This window comes from Piliocolobus tephrosceles, chromosome 11, assembly GCF_002776525.5.
Source record: "Piliocolobus tephrosceles isolate RC106 chromosome 11, ASM277652v3, whole genome shotgun sequence".
Classification (NCBI taxonomy): Eukaryota; Metazoa; Chordata; class Mammalia; order Primates; family Cercopithecidae; genus Piliocolobus; species Piliocolobus tephrosceles.
The window spans coordinates 107,900,002-107,915,712 of NC_045444.1; the positions used below are offsets into that span (position 1 = coordinate 107,900,002).

The following is a 15,711-nucleotide window of genomic DNA, read 5'->3' on the forward strand; positions in this document are numbered from 1 at the left end:
ACAAAAATGCCTGTGTCCTGTTCTACCTTTAACACCTGATGGCCCTTTTGCCTTGGCTCAGGGTAGGACAATGTGGCCCATTATCATCCCAGGAAAGGAAGCCCATTGGAGTTCCCCACTGGGGCAGCCAGCCTGCAGGAAGCCACACTGCCTGAAGAAGTCCTAACTCGAAACTCACATCAGAGGCTGATCACCTGAATGGCAGAAGGAAAACTTTGTTAAAGGTTTTCTAATTATAGAGATGTGGACAAGCTGATTAAAATTGGGAAGGAGTGGAGTGTTTTATTAGCAAATGCTCCAGAAGGAAACATGGACCCTTTCAGCCACAGGAGTTGGAGAAAAGCGCCCACGCTGCAGGTGAAACTTTGAAAGAGTGTGAACTAAGCCCTCCTGCAGTCCAAGGACACGGTAATAAGGGTATTAACAGACATTGTTGCAGAACAGCGTGAGTCCTCTCAACCAACGTGCTGTTCCTGGCACCTTAAGTATTCAATAAAGCAAACAAAATAGAGAGGGGGAGCAAGGTAGGGGCCCAGCATAAACCGTGCTTTTACTAAATTACTAACTTTTCTGGTCAAGTGGACAGATTTGACTGATGTGGTTCACTGTTCCAAAACGAATTAGCAAAAGGTAAGTCATTTATTCAGCTAAAGTGCATATTAAAGATAAAGCAATGTAACTAGCATGGCTCCAAGAGGTCCCTTTCCAGCACTGAACGGCATCACCCATGAAGATTCACAGAAGCCATTCTTCTTTTTCCCCTTCTTTAAGCTGTCATTGTTCTTGCACCAAATGATGTCTGAATGTTGTTCACAAGGCGCATGTTGAAATGGTTGCACACAAGTTGTTTAGAAATGATCCCAAGGTATCATCTGCCCCCAGTTGTGTGAATTCACATGACTTCTTCAGAGCTGAATTAGGCTAACACTTAAGTGTTTTCATTTTCACATGATCATAATACTCCGGGGAAGGAAATTAGGGCCCAGGCGTACCACCTGAGGTCAGGGGTTCGCAACCAGCCTGGCCGACATGGTGAAACCCCATCTCTACTAAAAATACAAAAATTAGCCAGGTGTGGTAGCACAGGCTGAATGATAACTCTTTTAGCGTTACGTGAACTCTTAGCTCCGAAGTGAAAAACCTTAACCTTCAATAGGAGGAGAAAATTAACTTGTAAACTCTGACTTTATATTGTGTAATAGACTTGCACATTAATTCACAGATTACAAATCTTACCAACATCACTAGCAGACTCTTGAAGCTTTGGTTCCATAGAACTGCCAATGTCAGTGTTTTTATGTAGGTCAACTTTGTCAGTTAAGAAGATATTAAAATAATATATCTATCCCAGTACTGGAAGTTACAAGATCTGAATTCCTGTCCTGATCAGCAACTAACTTGCCATGTGACCTTCGCTTATTTGTTTAATCTCTTTAGGCCTCCAGGACCTAATACATAAATAAATTTTGCCATAACAACTTCAGTTTTTTCTTAAAATCAATTCACTCCTTTTTCCTTATCCAGGTAAAGGGGGTACTTTATAACCCTAACATAAATGGAAACCCAGTGTCACTAGCAATCATTAGAAGGTTAGCATAAAAACAGCATGTGCCTGGTTATCAGTAAGACTTTCCCTCACTACCAAGTTCTCCTTTAAGAAATAGGGGCCATTCTTGTATTCTAGTCTTTTCTTAAAATTGTTTTTTCGCATCTGAATAATAAAATACTGCTTTGGGGCCGGGTGTGGTGGCTCACGCCTGTAATCCCAGCACTTTAGGAGGCCGAGGTGGGCAGATCACCTGAGGTCAGGGGTTCGAGACCAGCCTGGCCAACATGGTGAAACCCCGTCTCTGCTAAAAATACAAAAATTAGCTGGGCGTGGTAGTGCATGCCTGGAATCCCAGCTATTTGTGAGGCTGAGGCATGAGAATCACTGGAACCCATGAGGCAGAGGTCGCAGTGAGCTGAGATTGCGCTATTGCATGCCAGCCTGGGTAACAGAGTGAGACTGTCTCAATAAATAAATAAATACTGTAATACTGTTTTGGAAAAAACACTACCCTAAAACAATCTGAATTAATACTAGTTTGTGATGCTTTTGAAGATAACTTGATGAAATCATTACTATAAAAGGGAAGAGGGTATCAGAGAAATTTAACATAGATTCAGTCATTAAGCCCTGGAGGTTATGACCTTATACTTGTATTTTAGGATGTCATTGTTAACAGTCCTTTTAAAGATCACTTTTAAAAAACAATATAGAAAAGTGGTTATGTTGTGAAGATTACAAATATATAAATATATAAATGTGGAAATGGTGACTTGCTGCTAGAGAATGTACAAATAAGAGATTTGTTTGTGGTTTGAAATAAAATTTATAGGGACAGCATCACATAGGTACAAGAAGGGTTGTGTCTTAAAATAACCTAGATAACAAGTACAATTGTGTGCTCTGGAAAGCTGAAAGAATTCTGAAATTATATCTTGAGTGATGAGAAAGACACAGATCAAAGATGCCTACAGAAAATGTAAAATTAAGTTGCTTAACATAAATGTGGGTGGTAAAAATATACAATATAGCTAAATCAATGTGCTTAGTATAACATCTCATTTTAGGTATTTTATAAATTTAGTAGTTTGATTCTTTCACCGCAATCTCTAAATGCTTACGTGTTCCAGTTGGCCAAAAGAAAAAAGTAGATCTCACTGAAAAAAGTGTAGATTATTCTGGCTTGCGTTAGGCTCAGGCTTCTCTAAGCTGAATGTGTACAATGAAATAAATGAAACAATTGCTATAAAAAAAATCCTGCAAGATATCAACTGTGGGCCTGAGGCCGCTTCCTCTTTCTTAAATGACAAAGGAGCACCAAGCCGATTTTCTCTCTGAGGTCATCAGAAGGACTGAAACTTTTCTCACTACGTGAGTTTCTGTCCATCCACTTCCTTAGAGATCTTGCATGCCATCAGCAGAGTGGGAGTCACTTCCAGAGGACCCTGTAACAGATCTGTCTGTAGCATCCTTTCCGGCATAAACATTCGGTGATTCTAAGAAGCACAAGGCAGCCCCATCGTCAAAGGACATGACTCAGATTTTATAGGCTAGGGTGTTTAATCTTTTGCTTTCTCATACGACTGGCTGAAGTCTGGCAAGATTATTTCGCCAGTACCATGTACTACCTTTTGTTTGTCCTCTCACGAAAAGCCTGGGCCAGGCTTTCATCCCTACTACCTGTCTCCTCTCTGTTCACCTGTTCTTGTCCCATTTAAACATTTATAGTCCAAGATAACACAGCAGACAACCTGCGTGAGGAGAAGAATTGGCTGAGTGTGCATGAGCCACTGCAAACCTGTCAGCTACCTGGCTCCAGGCGGCCTTTCCCATGACAGCTTTACGGCCGACACTAAAGAAGAATCAATATGAGGGCAAGGGGTTGACATTTCATTTTCTAAAAAGTGATCCATTGAGGACCAATCACCAAGCACTGTTTATCAGCCTTGGGAAGTGACATTTTTTTTTTAATGGGGGAGAAGGGACAGGAATCATCGCTAGGTAACTGGACAGGCTCAATTCTCTAAGGTGGGGACTCATAATTGGAAATCCGATGCATCCTGCTATCAATCCTGCCTTATGTAATAAAGTGATCAATAAAGGCAGAGAGGAAATTAAGTCATCAGGCTTAAGGATGCTATTTTCCGTAGTCATGGCTTTTAATAAACTTGTCTCCCCGATTACATGTTCATGTGTTTTTCCTTTCTTTTCATCAAAGCCAATGTTTTAAGTAGAACATCCAAAGGGAACTCATAATGAGGTAACTTATTTCTCATTACTCTAGTTTGACTGCTGTACTTAGGGCCACTTATACCAAAAAACAAAAAAGCAAAGTAAATTTAAAGCAAAGCTGGACTACAACTAGAGAATGTTTCCAGTAAAGTCAAAGAGATGGTCAAGACACAAGGTCAAGACTTAGTTTCTGCAGAGAAGTGCTCTGAGCATCCTATGGTGCTGAATTTTTATCAAATATTTTTAGAAGTGGAGGTATTTAATGAATTGTATCTGTTTTTAAACCATTAAACATCTTTATTTTCTAATAACAAAGATTATTTCTGTATACTGTGAAAATTTCAGACACAGAAATATGTAAGTATAAAATCAAAAAAGCACATGTAATTCCTATACACTCCCTGACACGCTCCTTGCTTCCCACCATCAGATGGATATATACTAACGCATACATTTCCCGGTGGTTATATGCACAGCATGTGTACATATACAAAACTAAATGGCAATGTACAAGAAAGAGGGCCATCTTGATTGGCTTTCAAAATCAAATAGCAGGGAAGGAAAGAACAATGGGAATTTAAATTCTATGCAGGTCAACCTTAAGTTTCTGAAGGCCAAGATATAATGCTGTTTAGAATATAGTAGGCATGCCAGTGTCTATATGTTTTTGTATGTGTGTATGTTAAAGAAACAGAAATGAGAATTTATTGTGGATTTAACATCTCAAGATTTGACTCATCACTCTAATCCAACATACCTATTCATAGATTTTGCATCAAAAGCAATGAACACAATGTAAAATAGATGCCTGTACAGAATGTGTTGTTCTATATTGTGTTATATTAGAGTGAACATAATTGGCCCCTGTATACCAGGACACTTTGGAGAGTGAGGGTGGGGGCATGATATTAAGAAATACATGGCCACACACTGTGGCTCATGCCTGTAATCCTAGCACTTTGGGAGGCTGAGGCAGGCAGATCACTTGAGGTCAGGAGTTTGAGACCAACATGGCCAACATGGTGAAACCCTGTCTGTACTAAAAATACAAAAATTAGCTGCCAGGTGTGGTGGCAGGTGCCTATAATCTCAGCTACTCAGGAGGGTGAGACAGAAGAATTGATTGAACCCAGGAGGCAGAAGTTGCAGTGACCCGAGATCGTGCCACTGCACTTCCAGCCTGGACGACCAAGCAAGACTCCGTCTCAGAAAAAAAATAATAATAAAAGAAAAGAAATACAAGCACCAACTGGGACTATCCAGGCAAACTAGATTATATGGTCATCACTCTAATTATAATGTATATCAGAGGAAAGTAAAAGCATAGTGGCTTGCCCAGGCCAGTGGAAATAGCCAAAGGCATTGCTATGACATTGGTGAGATCATCGGTAGGCAGAGAGGGATAATGCAACAGATACTGGCCTGAGAGCCAAGCACAGCTACTGGTGGGGCCAGTAGTAGCTCAGCCTACCACTATGGCAACGTGACAACCTTGGGCAAGAATTACTTCTTTCCTAAGACTACTTCCCTCTTCTAGAAAATGAAAAGCTTTACGTTTAAGAGGATCCTTTTGACATCCCCAGGTTTAGCCCTTTTTTTCACCAACAGCCCCATCTTGTGAAACAGTTGATGGTATATGGGGATGTAGATCAGGGAAGAGGCAGATTCTTACACATAAAAGACAAAGAAGGCCCAGGTGCGAGGCACATATCAATGACCACTCCTCTGGAGCCTCTAGGCAGGCGACAGGAGTAAGTAAATGGAGACGAAAAGAGTAAGAAAAGAATGTTCGAAAGAAGATGCTGCTAATCTGTTGTTATTACTCTCTCCTTTTTAGATTATTTTTTAAGTAACAAGTCAGACTGTAAGTACTTAGGCGATAAGGACTCAGATGTTTTAGGTTCATTTCCAAGAGCAATGTCATGCCCACGATTTGCTCAAGGGATAATCTCTGGAAATCCATTGATTCTCTGGAAATGCTGATGGCCTTTCCTGGGGGAAGACTGAATGTGCAGTACCCATTTCTTTGCTTTAGTGACCATTACTGTTAACCAAAATCATGCTGAAGCACCTCCTGTGTGCTGTGTTATCTATTTTGCATATCAAAATTCTACTGTCAATAACCCTTTGAGGCAGATAATAATTATCTCTATTTTACAGAATAGAAATACTCAAAAAGGTTTATGTAGTAGTAGCTGGCAAATGACAGAGCTCAAAATTGGGGCCCAAGTTTTATAGGGCTTTTTCTTGCCTTTGGCAGTGAGTCCAGGCTTAAGAGAGGGATAAACGTAACACCTGGCAGCTTAAAGTATCTAGAAATCTCCCACTGGCTTGCTCTTCAGCTTTGTTTCCTACAATTAGCTGGGTCCTTCCGGACCTCTCAGCCTGCCACCAGGGTACAGCTAGCAGCTTTAGTGGGGGTGTGGGAAGATCAAAGCAACAAGGAGGAAGCTTGGGATGCAGATGCCATGTTTATGATGCAATCAAAAGCCTTAGCTTTGTGTGGAGGAGAAAAAAAACCATCATAAACACTGGGAAGGTGGGGGGGCTGCACAGTGAGCGGCTTCAGTGCTTACCTCCGGCTGATGACAAAAGCTGCAATGAGAATTACCACCAGCACCACACTGCCTGAGACAGAGACCAGAAGGACTGTGGAGTTGGCCCCATCTCCAATGATCCGGGAAGGCACTGGGAATGACAATTACATAAGGGTCACCTTTGGGAAAGTCTTAGGAGGTAGAACTTCTGAATGGGTCACAGTTTTCAATGTTCTGAAGCCACTTGGAGAGAGAAAGACACTTGAACATTTCAGAAAGGGCAGCAGTTTTGAATGTACCTCCTTCCCCCAGAGCTATCAAAAACCTGCCTCTTTTTGCCTAGTTCAAAAGCCACTTCCTCCTTGTACCCTTGCTGGATAATTTCAAAGATGTCAATCCCTTTCAGATTCAACTCTACTTTCTCTTCTGCGTTTTATTCTTATTCAATAATTTGTGAACAAAGTTTCTTTCTTGAAGTAAAAAATTCTGCCCTATCATCTTTTTATCAAATACGCCCAATTTGGGTTCATTAATTACTGGGGATGGAGGAATCTTACACCAACTGCTTGTTCATGGGTACGCCCCTCTTAAGCACTGTAAATTTAGTCAACCAGTCAATCCAGCTCACACTGTTTAAAGATTTGATATGTTTATTCAAAGGGTCTTTTAAAAAAAAAAAGGCTTATCTGACTTGATTTAAATGATTCTTAGAAATAAGTAGGGAAAAAATATTTTTGGTGCCATCTTTAATCGTCTCAGGGAGAAAATTCCCTATATTAATGTTGGGTAGCTATGCAACCCTCAATTTGTCAGTTTAGTCATCCCATTTTTCCTGGTTTATAGAGGGCTCGAAACAAGAGAAAAATAGGCAACATTTTTCATTCATAGGAAAAGACAAATCAGATAGTGCTTCGAAAATGCCTTTCTCTAAATCACCTGAAGTTTTCTAAGTTACAGACATTGGCTAACTTATTTCAAGCCATGTTCATTGTAGTAAAATGTTTGCTTAACAAAAAAATACAGACAACTCCTTAGATTTCACTGTAATGGGATTCACCTGTATTATAAAACTAGCCTCAGAAGTGACTGAGTCTGGGTGGTCCTTGTTACCTGTGTTGGTTGTGACCTCCAAGGGCTCACTGAAGTCTCCATAGCCAGCTGCTGTCCTGGCTCGCACATGGAAAACATAGGAAGTGAGAGGGTTCAGGCCTTTGATATCTGTGTTCCTGGCAGCTGTCCGAACTATACGATAGCTTCGCTCATTCTGATCCTACATCACGGGAAGATAAAATTGGGGAAGGTAGCAAAATAAATCTCCTGCTTACTCTAGGCGCAATATTAAAGGAGTCAAGCCAGTCGACTCGGAAGCTGAAAGTAAATAGAGATGAATACACTCTCTGGAGCCTATATTCTCTTGGATATTATAAGTACTATTGTTACTTCTCACTTGTTGAAAGAAATGTGGAATTCAGGTATGATTGTTATTGATGCTGACCATATCCAGATCTTTCCTCCTACTCTTTTTTTTTTTTTTTTTGAAAGGAACATTAAATGATGGTTGGTGGCTTTTCTAGCTCCACACCCAGCAATTTAAAAGACATAACTGTGAGAAGGTCCCTTGTCTTTTTCTATTTTCTGTCTAGAAAATGTAAAATGTGTTGTAACATGGTTTCAGTGGAAAAATCCTGTCCCTTTTCTACTTTTAATAAGAAAACCAATAAGTGATTATCTTTAAAAAGAAAAAGAAGACAACTGTTCATTTTCTAGACAACCTCGAATGCAAATAGCTCTCTTCAAAATTCTGTCCTTTAAGAGAGACAAGTTATTTGTAAAAATAATGCCTTTCTATAACTTTAAGAGGCTGAAGAATGTGATTTTCCTTCCCTGACTTTCTATTAAAAGTCATCAAAACCCACATCTTTATTCTGAATAGCAGTGATCTACTTAAACAGATCATTATTTCAACTATTATGAGTCACTCTCCCTGATATAAGGTTCATAGATTAGAACTTCTTAGCTATCTTGATTTCCATTACTAGATAGTAAAGATATATTACAATACAGTGTATTATTATTATTGTTATTTTCTGCCTTTCAGGATAACTAAGTAAATGATAAATTTCATAATCATACTTAACTGGGAAGCAAAATGCATTTGATTGGGGATTCACTGGTATTCCATGACTTACAAATGGCTAACACTTAAACAGAAGGGAGGGAGCAAAGGAGGATGGGAAAGAGTTGAGGAAAGAAGGAAGAAGGGAGGGAGGGAGGGAGAAAGGAAAGAAGGAAACGAAGAAGGAACGAAGGAAGGAAGGAAGGAAGGAAAGAAAGAAGGAAGGAGTATTGTTCACTCAAGTAATACCTTCTCATAATACTTGACTTCATATTCCAGGATTACCCCATTGGGCCGATCTGGTTCCAACCAAGCCAGTGCCACACTGTATCTTGTGACTTCTTTAGCCTGGACCAAAGCAATGGATGATGGTGCTGTTAGAAAAAACAAAAGACAAAGGACATTTTCTTTAGGAAAAGAAATGGTTTTGGTGGTATCCAGAAATAATTTCATGTTATTTAAGAAAAGTGTGAAAGATTGTCTTGTCTTCCCCTTGATCATTTCACTCTTCAGTATAAAATCGTACCATTTTTATCCTTCTCTCCAGTATATTTTTGTATGTGTTTGTCTTAAAAAGAGAATCTCTGAAGTAAAAGTCCGGTGGGCTCATAAGCTTGTAGTACCATTTTCACAGCATGTAGAGACACTTCTCATAAAAGGCTGTAGGTACAGAGAAGGCTGTCTTGTTTTTAACCTTTTGTAAGCCATGACAGCCTTTGGAAGACCTCATTTTAAGCTCGGTAAAGCTACATCTAATCCTACCTCCCAGTATTATGAGTGCCATCTTACTGGACTTTAATTCCATACGAGCAAGAGAATGTACAAGCCTTCCATAAGTATTTTGGGGAATGCCAAAAGGCAAACAATTTGCATACTTTCCAATATAAATAAAAGTACTGCTTAATTACAGTAAGAGTTCAGTCTGAACGCGACCATGTAAATAATGAATACAAATCAAGCAGGGTTGGTCTCTCTGAACACACGTGGCATTTTGCAGCTATTTTATAAGAGCTGACATGTTGCCTTTGCCTGCTCTTTCCACTGTGAAGGACACAAAGGCAGCCCTCTAGTGGGTGTGTTATGGGGTGGAAGGAGGGCACACTTGAGATTTATACACCCAGGCTGCCTGATGCTCACTTCTCCACTGTGGTGGTCACATCTCCAGCCAGCCGTTATCAGGCTCTGCTGACACCGACAATGGCTGGTATCCATGTGCAATCTCCAGGGAGAAGGGAAAGCATTCATGAAATCCTTAATCTTATCTAACAAAGCTGCCCTGGAGAACCAGAGATTAGAGAGCTCCCTAACTCCAATGTATATATTCTTTTGTTCCCAAACTGGGGAAACAAATGTCAAAAACTGGCCACTGAGGAAGAATAAATTACTGCTGGGTCATCCTCCTGCCCTTTTACAATACATGCATATGACTGCCAACCCCTAACTCCAAAGAACAAAGATAAAAAGTAAAATACATTGTCACTGGAAATAGTATGGGAAAAGCTTCAAACCTGCTTGACCATGTCTGACGGGTGTACTGATGGCAGGGAAACCAAGCAGACACACCATAGTCAAACAAGGGAGTTTTCCAGCTGAATCCAGTACAGTAGAGACTGTCTTCTGGAGGGGGTTATTTGACAGCCCAGGATCTCTATTAGGGATGGTAACAGGCATGTACACACGCGCACACACACACACACACACACCACTCTCTATTTTGTTTTTTCCTCTCTCTCAGTCCCAAAGCTATTCCAGATCGGATCTCAGGCAAAAACACAAGAGAAAGATACAGTAGATACACATGTCCTCCATCAAAGGCAATCCCAAGGTTAGTAATACCAAACCCAGTGAACAAAGCCGCACACGGCAGACATATGGAAGCCACTGAACATCTGAGGAAAATGAACAACGGAAATGTGCTCATTACATTCATTAAGGCTCCCTTCTCCCAACACACACACAGGCACACACAAACACACATGCTCATATTTTCTCTTTCTTTCCTGGCTGACACAAAGCCATTGTCCAACCAAATGCAAAAAGTGACTTTGAAAAATATAGAGGTAGCAAGGAGGCTAAGAAAATTGCCTGGCTGTGGAAAGTTATTTCACTCCAGGTAATAGATACATTGCCTAACAGACCACTTTAGCATACACTCCACAAAAGGCGCTCTTTAAACTCTCATGTTCAGGATTGAGAAATGAAACAGAAAAGTGAGGTCACTAGAAAGAAAGTGGGAGGGAGAAAAATCATAAAATTATAAAATGAACTTTCTCTCGGAAACGGTCTGGGTCAGATCCTCATAATCGACAGATTCCTTGGGAAAGAATTGCCTGCCTGCCTGCCCTTGAAATGTACTGATGAACTAAGACAGCTTCTCTCTGGTTGGGTTATCATTAAGCTGCTGCATATGGGAAATGAGCTTGATTTCTATTTTAGAAGTTTGAGCAGCAGTGTTCCTGTGAGCATTCAAAGGGAATATGGACTCAACTAAGGTGCTCAAAAAATCTCAAGCAGGGAGTTGGCAATATAATCATGTTATCTCATAGAGTATTTCTAATGCAGCCCTGCTTGGGAAGCTGATACGCATAAATGTGAAAATAAACCAACAGAGTGTACCTTGACACAGCTGTCATAAAAATGGAGAATAAGGAGATATTGAAAGAGAAATGCAAGCAAGAATGAAGGACTGAATGAAAATAGAATGCTAGGCTGAGGACAGTCAGAAAACTGCTGAGTTGACATTTGTCTTTTGTACCTACTAGACAAACAAATGCAACCAAGGAAAAGCAGAATACATATATCTAATTCACAAAGAGCATTATGTTGTATGGCTGTAAAGTCTAAATTCTTTATTGATCAGATGTTCTTCAGAAGAACATGTTATCAGGGCACAATGACACAAGAAATCCATGACCAAGTGAGGTTGGGAAATGTACCTGAAATATACAACTGCACTGAAGTATAAGATGCCAGTCATTTTCCACCTGTGGAGAGCTTATCTTCTCTAGTAAGAAGGAGTTTGAGAAAATCTGGGCTTTGCCATACTGCCACTTTGGAAAGGAGGCAGCTTGAATGTTCTCTACATCATAAGCCACATAGGGGCTTTTCCCTCACCTTTTCTACCCCATTTCCAAAACAGGCTTCAACTTTACATCTGGAAGGCATCACCCTACTGTGTGTGCCTGCCTGTGGGTCATTTCCCTAGATGAGGCATTTGCCAATGACATTTTGCAATTTTCCCCTACCGCGGTGTTTCCCAAGCATCAGACTTCCACGCCACACATTTGCTGCCACATCCCTCTGCAGCTTGTAAGATGATTTAAGTAATATTTTCTTTAATAAATGCAGTATCTTCAACTTCAACAGTTGTATTTAAAAAGAAATTTCCCATTTACTGGTCTCAATGAAACCCTGTAATCACTTGAAATTAATGGCAAGTAACCATAAAAATGAACATTGCATGTAAATGAAACAATGTTATCAATGTTTGCTGGACACTCTTACTTCTCCAAGGATTGTTAAAAATGGAGATTAGCCAGTGCTAGAGAAGCAAAGGATATCTGGGCACCGACTTGAGATTCTGACCTTGGAGTACTCAGAATTACTGAGAAAGAACTGAAAATGAACTACACTGTACACAGGGCAATTCAGTATTATATAACATCTCATCAGTGTGTTCCCGAAAATCATCTCTGATGCCACCATTGGTATGTTTCCACACTTTGGTAAACCATGCCCAACCCAAATGTCTTGAATCCTGATTTGCAATATTCCAGGGCTCTGCCCTTTGCTTACAGAATTAGAAGAGGATATAATAGAATTTTTTTTAAAAAAGATTGTCCATCCCACCCTTAAATATATAGTTCAATAAGAGCTTTGACCAATCAATACCTAAGTTCAAAAGAGAGCTTCTAATTATAGTAGAAAATTTGGTCAGCATAAAAAGACCAAGCAGAAAAAAAAAGATTCTCAGTGGCCACTCAGTTCTTTGATTTACATTCTGAAATCTCATAGAGACAAGGTTCTTCCTCACCATCAACTCAGCCACTAGACACATACTTAATGAGCACCTATGGAGCAAGGCCAAGAGGGGGAATGGGTAAGCACGGCCAGATAAAAAACAATTCTTGGTATCAGACTAAGTACCACCAAATACTTTCACCTCTTCTTAACTAGAAGAAGGTTTGGGAAATTTTTATAATAGTCTTACGTAGAAAACACTTTCCAATGTCAAGTCAGAGGACCCATTTTTCAAGAATTTAAGAGGAGAGGATTCCTACCGCCCCTCTTCTTATTCAAGTTCTCTCATGGGTGATGGGGAGGAGTTAAGTAGGGGACACTTTCTCACACATTCTATCTGTAGACACTCAATACACCTGCTGAGTGTCAGAAGCAAAGCCAGGAAGAAGCTGGGGGGCTGACGAACACATTCTCACTAGAAGAAAGAGATGCGTCATAGATTGAAAAGCATTCCTATCTACCCACAGATTTCTTTCATAAAGGAGGTTCTTGTTTTAAGGACAGTTTTGTGCCTCTGGACAAATGCAGGCATTCTTTAATGGCTGGTATTCAGTCATGACACATAGCAATGAGAGCTGGTCATGTCAGTTGACGTATGGTTAAAGAAAGATGATGATGTAAAAATCACAAGGCAAGCACTTCTAAAGGGTAGCTCTTTAAAAAAGATGTGTGATTTAATTCAATGGAGTCCCTAATTTTCAAACCTTTACAGCAAAATCTCCAATGACTCATAGATGTCAATTTTCCTAGTCTAAGGTGCCTATCCTGAGACCTTCATTTTTTTATTACCCACAAGGAGATTTCAGCAGTTTTTAACCCAAAACATGTCTCTCATTTCTTGTTCTTTTTAACTTACAAATCATGGTGACATATGCATTCAATGGTGCTCAACAAATTTGTCAAATTTTTACATATTAAAATTCTTCTAAAAAAAATCTTTACTGTAGACAGCAAAAATTTTCTAAACATAAAGTACCAGAAGTAAGCCATCCTTAAAACAACTTTCCATCTGCACCTGTTTCAGAGGACCTTTTGTGGGGTTGGTTGTACTATTTAGGTTAACTGAGATATTGACAATTAGGGGTGAAGCAAATGACAACTCTAATTATAAATGGAGTCTCTGTTTCTAAGGTCTGTGTGATGCTTCTGAACATTTTTCAGACACACAGCCTGTAAAATGTCATTCAAATGTAAGTTAACATTAAAACTAGGCATCACTGCACCTGTTCCAGACAGCATTTTGAGGTTCTGCTCTTTAGGCTGAGGAAGGTGTTGACAATTTGCTCCACATTTCTTCTCTGTATCTGTAGGGCATATGCAAATAGTTCTCCTGACTTCCTAACTGCCAAGGTGGAGTGGTGGTAAGACTCCCAAGTCATAATACTAAATCCAAAAAGGATCATAAGCCTCCAAAGATGGACTAGGGCAAAGTCAGTCACTGCCAGCAGAAGCCATTAGTTACTACATATGCAACAGCCACCAACGGATATAAAGTTGAAACATGGGGTTAATAGGGTGGAGAGCTCTTTGCAGTCTTAGTGTAAGCAAGCAGGATTATTGGGAACAGACTCTGTTCGTCCACATACCCAATGGACACAAGTGAAATTGTAGCAAAATACCATTTTTTAAAAATGATGAAGCAAAAACCAAAAGAGGATGAAAGGAAAAATTTACCAAAGCTTTCCAGTTGAAAGATCTGAGCTTTCTAATAGAGCTCCAAGATAAATTTCACTCCCAAAGAATGTTGTATCCACAGTTCTACAAATCCCCGAGAAACTGAGAATGTGTTCTAAATAGAACCCCCATTTGCTGTGTACCTGTGGTTACATTTGGTTTGAGAGCAGACCACAATGCATTCAGAAGGTACATGTGGGTTTTATCTCTGTGTGTGTTTTTGATAAACAGAAACAGCACAGATTAGGGGCTGTATCATGACTCTCTAACAGTGGTGCATTTCACAAGGAGAAATTACAGGAGATGCTTGGATGTCAAACAGAGGTGGCTGCCTTTAAGAAAATGGTAAATTTAACTTTCTTTGGTTCAAAGCTCAGCAGTTCTCCTTGCTCCCCACTCATGTGAATGCTGCAATTTTCTTGTATTCACTTCCTCAATGACTTGCCATTAAACACCTACAAGTCATTTTACTGCAGCAGTTTGGTACTTGTGACACCCAAATGGGATGGAGAAGAGAAGAGGAGATATGGAGAAAAGAAAGAGAGGAAAGCTTCACATGGTCCCTGAGCTAAAAAATTGTTTTCTTGAGTCCAGTATCACAAGCAATGAATTAAGAACACTTTGGGGGGAACTTGGGAGGAAAAAGAAAGCAGCTGAAGTACGCAGACTGCATTTCATTACTGGTTCAAATTAGAGGGTGGAGAGGGTGAGCCAGGAAATAAACAGATGCAATGAAAGGTCTCCAGCCTGTGGGCAAGGAACAGTGAAAACAGCCCTTTATGAAAGTCAAGACACCTGAAGCCATGGATATCAGTGGTACACAATGGCCAGTGTTTGGAGAAGAGATGGCTTCTTAACCACAGCAGGGTTACCTTTCCCCTCCCCAGGATCTGGATTTAAATAGATGATATTTACTCAAGGGGTCTTTCATTGATAGAAAAATATAAACCCACCATGTATACATATCTCTGCTTAATGCAAATAGCATATTTAAATTTAATTACTTGGAGCTTAAGGTGGTTTTGTTCCCATTTCTTTCTCAATTCAACACCCCAGCTCTGATTTGCTCCTTTTCAAAGGTTTGTGCATTTTAAAATGCTGTCAAGCATCAAAATTGAATGCTTCAGAGCACTAATGATATCCTTGTGATTAAGGGTTTTGAGTCTCTGAGATGCTAGGAGCTCTGGTGCTAACATTAATTGTTTTCTTCTACATTCCAGATGGAGAGAAGGATTTCTCCTCTCAAGTTAGGCAGTACCTATGGCATCAAACATAACTCAGCAATATTTATGTGTTCTTTTTCTTACTATTATCATTATATTATTTCATAGTACAACAGTTTACAAAGTGCTTTCACATATACATGATTTTGTTTGCAGTGCATTCAATCAGCTGGGTCAACTCCTCTGCTATCTTTTAGGTGAAATCATTAAAATCCCCAACCACCCTCACTGGATGCATCATCAAAGTAAAAAGTCAGCTCCACCCCACCCCCGCCAGCTTTTAGTTGCTACATAATGCATCCACACAAGCACAGTTTCTCATAGTCAAAAAGTGAAACTGTTTTTAAAGCAAACCTGCAA

At 39.9% G+C, this 15,711-nt stretch overlaps 1 protein-coding gene across 3 annotated transcripts in view; it reads right to left on the reverse strand.

Annotated features, from left to right (window-relative positions):
• Nucleotides 1–15,711, reverse strand: part of EPHA4 (EPH receptor A4) — a 150,496-nt gene that overhangs the window by 22,644 nt on the left and 112,141 nt on the right. For all 3 annotated transcript variants that reach the window (XM_023222140.1, XM_023222149.1, XM_023222157.1), the window contains 3 exons: nt 8,684–8,808; nt 7,429–7,588; nt 6,358–6,469 (listed from right to left, as the gene is read on the reverse strand). In XM_023222140.1, coding sequence (XP_023077908.1) covers nt 6,358–6,469; nt 7,429–7,588; nt 8,684–8,808 — 397 coding nt within the window. The remainder of the gene's footprint in view (nt 1–6,357; nt 6,470–7,428; nt 7,589–8,683; nt 8,809–15,711) is intronic.